The 5968-nt window shown below is 34.1% G+C and overlaps 1 protein-coding gene across 1 annotated transcript; it reads left to right on the plus strand.

Annotated features, from left to right (window-relative positions):
- The first annotated feature begins 236 nt into the window (after window positions 1-236).
- Window positions 237-4604, plus strand: LOC120284010 (serine/threonine/tyrosine-protein kinase HT1-like). Its single transcript, XM_039290837.1, has 7 exons — window positions 237-501; window positions 2047-2168; window positions 2638-2849; window positions 2933-3107; window positions 3152-3168; window positions 3969-4091; window positions 4400-4604. Exons 1-7 carry the CDS (start codon window positions 237-239, stop codon window positions 4602-4604), a joined length of 1119 nt encoding a protein of 372 aa, XP_039146771.1.
- The last annotated feature ends 1364 nt before the right edge of the window (window positions 4605-5968 follow it).

Below are 5968 nucleotides of genomic sequence, written 5' to 3' on the forward strand. Positions count from 1 at the left end.
ATCCCTCTACCATCTCTGTTCCTTCTCGATCAAACCCTATTTTTACCTCCAAACTTCTTTTTTCAACCTCTCCCTCTCTCTTTATTTCCTCTTCAAAGGTAAAAGGTTCTCTTTGAATCTTTTGGCCTCACAACTTCTACATCACCTTTCAAATTAATCTCTCTCATTGCCATCTCTAGCTCACTCTCTTTATATATATATATATATATATATATGTACGTATATATTATATAACAATGGATTCCAAATTGAATGGTTTTGGAGAAGTTAGTGAGAAGAAAATGTTCTTTAGAGCTGATCAAATTGATCTAAAAAAGCTTGATATTCAGCTAGAGAAGACACTTTCAAGAGTATGGACGATGAGCCGCACAAACACGATATCGCCGAAGCCGAAAGAAGAATGGGAGATCGATCTTGCTAAGCTTGATATTCGGCATGTTGTAGCCAAGGGGACTTATGGTACAGTTTATCGTGGGAATTATGATGGTAAAGATGTTGCTGGTATGAATTTCAGAAACTTGTTATTTTCACATGTTAAACCAGTTTGAAAACATAATGTTGTCCATCTTCAAACAAACAAGAGAGTTGATATTTTATTTTCATTGGGGCTTTGGTTTTTACAATTAAAAATTACAATCTAATATACTAAAAATGGGATTTTTTTTTTTCCTTAATGGCTCTTAAAAAAAATTATTATTGTCTAAATGATCCTAGAGCTATTTTATTTGTCAAAATAGCCTTAAGACCATCAAATCATTGTCCTATCAGTGTCTATGTATAAAATATACTTAGGGCCATCAAATCTATTTCCAATCAATACTCATATATTGAATGGGCTGCTGACTAAATATTTTTAAAACAACAAAAAATACTGAATTTTTGCATTTTTGATCTTTTCTTTCACTAAAATTGCTTATTTATGTTTTTTTTAAAAAAAAATTATTGTTTCTCTAAAATTTATTAATCTTTTCAAAAACCTTTTTATTTTTTAAAAAATATTATTTTATTATTATTATTAAGATAGGATGCACTATTTCAACCAAAAAAAAAATTTATGGGATTGTTTTTTTTTTAAAACATCATACCACATCTTTAACTATAATTTTGTTTCATATGCATGTGGTCTTAATTTTAAAAAAAAAAATTGAGATAATTTTTTCTTTATTATTAAGATAGAATCTAAATAATTTAGCTACTCCAATTTTTGAGGTTATCCAATTGTATTTGCACTCCAAATTTAGTTGATATTATTTTAATAATAAGCTCAAAAACAATAATTGTGGTTCCTATTATTTAAATAATTTAAATATTATTATTAATTATTGTTATTTTTTAGACACACATAGATATTTTAAAATTAAATTAACTATTATTTAAAATTCTCTTTCTACTTATAACCATATTATTCTTTGTTTTGGGCTTTTTCTTCAAATTTTTGCTTGCTATCTTAATAATAAATAAAATTAACCACAAATTTAAATTAAAAAAAAAGATAGACTATGCGCATATGAAACAAAATTATGGTTAAAGATGGGGATGAAATTTGGTAAAAAAAAATCGCATCCAATAGTTTTAATTTGTTTTTAAATAGTGCTTGCTACATTAATAATAATAAATAAATTTTAAAAAAATAAAAGTCTTTGAAAGATTAATAAAAATTTTAGAAAAACAATAATATTTTTAGAAAAAAGCGGTTAAAAAAATCCAAAACTAAGTCACTTTAGTGATTTTAAAAAAGAGTCAAAATGTAAAAATCCAGTGTTATTTATTTTATAAAAGGTCCAATCAGCACTCATATGCTGCGTATTGATTTGATGGCCCTAAGGCCATTTTAACAAATAAAATGCTCTAAGACCAGTCAGACAATAATAAATATTTTTTAGTGCTACTAGGGCAAAAGCCCATAAAAAATGCAAATATATAAGATAGCATGATAATATATTTCAAACTTAAAATAATAATTATAAAAGTGTTGAATTTATAATTTTCATAATCATAAATGATTTAATTTGTTTTTAAGAAATTGGTTAATTTTGTTTGTTTCAGTGAAATTATTGGATTGGGGTGAAGATGGTCTCACAACAGATGCTGAAACTGCTGCTCTTAGATCTTCTTTCAAACAAGAGGTTGCTGTATGGCATAAACTTGGCCATCCAAATATTACAAAGGTGATTTTTTTCTATATTTTTTCTAATTTTAATGAATTTATTTTCTATGTTGATTAATTGACTAAAAGTTAATCAAATTATTGTTAATGTTAGAAGGCAATCTTTGGACTGATTTGAATGAAATGCAAAAGATTTCAAATAGTTATATGAAAAATATATAAATCATATAAAGCATAAGTCAATAGCCAAAATATTTCACAAATCTGATTTATGAATTTTCATATGTATTCATGCAACTTGTTTTTGTTTCATTCTTATTTAAATGTTTTACATTGTTTTACAAATTTGTGCTACACAACTCAAAAAAATTGGAATTACTTATACATCCCTGTAAAAAGTATAGATATGCACATCGATGCATGTAATCGATCTTGCATATGGACCTGTTACATAAAAAATACTTTTTTTCCCTAAAAAAAAAAAAAGTTATGATTTGAAGATAATTAAAATTTGAGATATTTTCTTGCAGTTTATTGGAGCATCAATGGGTACATCAGACCTTAAAATCCCAGAGAAAAATGCTCTAAATAATGGTGAGAATAACACAATTCCAGCAAGAGCATGTTGTGTGGTTGTAGAGTATCTTGCTGGAGGAACCTTAAAACAATTTCTCATCAGACACAGACAAAGAAAACTTGCTTACAAGATTGTTATTGAACTTGCACTTGATCTTTCGCGAGGGTAAATTAGTCATTTCATTTCTTTATTATTTCAAAAATTAGCATCATAAATAAATAAATAATTATTTTTTATTTTATTTGCAGATTAAGCTATCTGCATTCAAGAAAAATTGTTCATAGAGATGTGAAAACAGAGAACATGTTGCTGGACGTGGATAGAAAACTAAAAATTGCTGATTTTGGTGTTGCTAGAGTTGAGGCTCAAAATACTCATGATATGACTGGTCAAACTGGCACCCTTGGTTATATGGCCCCAGAGGTAATTTTTGCTATATTATATTTACATTTGTATATATTTATCAGAGTCCGCGTGATCTACGGTATGTAGATTTTAAACTCTACAAACATTAAATGAGTGTTGTGAAATCAACTTCCAACATCCTCTCTTATTTTCTAAATCTTTCTTATGTTTTTTATTATTTGTGGACGTCCACATATGATGTTAGGTACATTTATTATATCTATTATAATAATTATATGTGTAGAGTTATAAAATATCAATATTTTGTGTATATAAGATTATATTGGTTTTTGAAAAAAAAAATTGTATTTACTAGTTTTGGAACTTAAAAAGTGTGTTATGTACTGTTTTGACGTAAAAATTGTTCTCAGAAAATTGTTTTACGATTAAATAATGATGGTTTGTAAAGAATGTATATTTGAATATGGTTTTTTTTTTTAAGTTTTTTATATACACAAGATCAAAATGATAAAATATGTTTTAAATAAATTGTAAAGCATACAATTTCTTTAGATTCATATAAGTAAAAACCTTTCTTTAGGGTTTTCTTGCGTATTTCTCAAGGCTACACTAACTAACATATATTTATTGGAGTATCTTTATATCTCTAGAAAATGTTATGAAATTAAATCCACCTTATTTAAAAGGGTTGACATAGCCCAAATAGAAATTTTCTACTTTATAAATCAATCAGCAAATGAGGTAATATAGTATTTTTATGCAATAATTGATTAATATTGTTATATATATATATATATATATTTTTAGGTTTGAATGGAAGCCATACAAAACCTAAAAAAAAAACTATAACTCTATATAAATAATATTATCGTGTGTGCATACTTTGATGCATTCGTGACGTTCTGGAGATATGGACAGTCAACAAAGACCGTGGGCGTTCTTTGAACCGTCTTTGAACAGTTTACGTCAGCTGGTCACATGGTCCCAGACAGACAGGCTGATTTTTCAGGCTGTGGGCCTGACTCTGCACTGTGTGGTGAGGTGTGCCTGTCGCTGGTCCTGATGTGGAGGTTTAGGCGGGAGGACGGAGGTCGATTTTCCAGCTCATTGCAGCCGGGACTGGGCTGCAGCCGCAAACGGATCACGCGGACTCTGAAATGGCCAGGTGAAATATGTGTAACGGGGCCCCTCTGAGATGCGCTCGGGTTCGGTTTGACCCGGTCATCGTGGTACAGGGCCTCCGGCAAAATCGACGGTTCGGTTTTCTCCGTCAACTGTTTGGTCTCATCGAGATGGGTAACTTCTCTACATAAAATAAAGGAATGATTGTTGTTGTGATGTTGTTACAGTGTGGTGATCAGTGGCAGTGCAGTGAGGCTGGTTCCGGCTGCTGCTGGGAATGACGGGCCAGTCACCGTTGTTGGGCGTTTTCGCGGGTTCTGGTGGGCGCTAAAGCCAGCTCAGGCTGTTATCAGATCTGGGCACAGAGGCAGCAGAGATCATGCCAGGGTCAGACCGTCTGTCGATCATGTCTGCTGCTGGGGGATGTGGTAATTCAGGCCGCAGGACTGTGGCCTGGGGTGTGGGCAATGTGAGCTTTTTTAAATGAGATGAGGTGAAACGAGATGCTGTGAGGTTCGTAAGTCGGGCTGACCTGACTGATGTTTATGGAACATATGTTTTCATGTATTTCATTGATATCTTTGCATTGTCAAATCGACGATGACAACAATTCGATTGACGGTCGATTAATCGGCATGGAAATAAATTCGTTGAAACAGAAGGCTATGAAAAATCGCAGCGTGGATGTTAGTGCCGGCTGAAGGATCTGGGCGGGATCGGCGTCAGTTGTCGCCCGTGACTGGTGGCTGGGGTGACCGAACTGGGCGGTCGTCGTTTGTGGTGTGGTGGGGTTCGGCTGCTGCTGGTGTTACAGGGTTTGACCGTCGTGTTTGCGTTTTTGCTCTTTGTGTACTGGGTGTTGGGCTGGATCAACAGGCTTTGTTTTGTTGTTAAGGTAGGCAACAGACCATCCAGTCGATGCAGCGACCTGATGTTGGTCGTTGCTGGAAATGAGCGGTTTTACGTTGACTCGGCACCGTCGCTAAAGTGACGGACTGGCTCTAAAATAGTGTTTTTCCTGGGTACAGTAATCTTTTCAAAGACTTATTTTTAAGGTTGTTGTTGATGATGATGTGACAGGCACTGTTGAAACAGATTAAACGGATGCGTTTTACCAATTTAAATCTGAAACCATGATTTTTGGTTTCGTGTCGTGATTCTCTTTTTGATTGTTGATGGTTGACCGTGAGACAGGTGAGCAGAGACAGGTGTGGGATGAGGAGGATTTTAGTGGTTGATTGGGGCGTGATTGTGTTTGGGTGATGGGGACCATTGGTGTCGGCTGGAGACGGTGCTGGAGACGGATGGCTCGTGTTGGTAGGGTGTCTCAGTTTTTTTTTTAGGTTAAGACATGCATGTGGGTGGTTGGGTGTTTTGAACAGTGCAGTTGACAGACCCGTCTGTGTGTTTTAAGGTAAGGGTTTGAATATTTTTTTAAAACATGAATAAACGATTTTGAATGAAGATCAGGCTCTGAGAGGTCGTTGATTTTGATCGACAGCCATTCAATGCTGTGAGCGGTGATTGGGCGATGTTGTATGTTTGCATTGATGGACAATGTTGATGGTAGGCTGACGGTAAACTGGGCGGGATGGTTGGGCCACAGGGGCGGGCTGGTGGACGGTGTTGGCAGGCAAGCGGTAGAGGCATTTGTTGAAGGAAGACATTGTTTTCAAGCTGATTTAACGTGGTTTCTGATGTCGCTGCCAGCGAGGGGCCTGGCTGAATATCAGCTTTGGAGACTGATCGCTCTAAGCTGATACTATTTCTCCTCTCAAAACCATTCGACAGATCCA

This window comes from Dioscorea cayenensis, chromosome 19 (genome assembly GCF_009730915.1).
Source record: "Dioscorea cayenensis subsp. rotundata cultivar TDr96_F1 chromosome 19, TDr96_F1_v2_PseudoChromosome.rev07_lg8_w22 25.fasta, whole genome shotgun sequence".
NCBI lineage: Eukaryota > Viridiplantae > Streptophyta > Magnoliopsida > Dioscoreales > Dioscoreaceae > Dioscorea > Dioscorea cayenensis.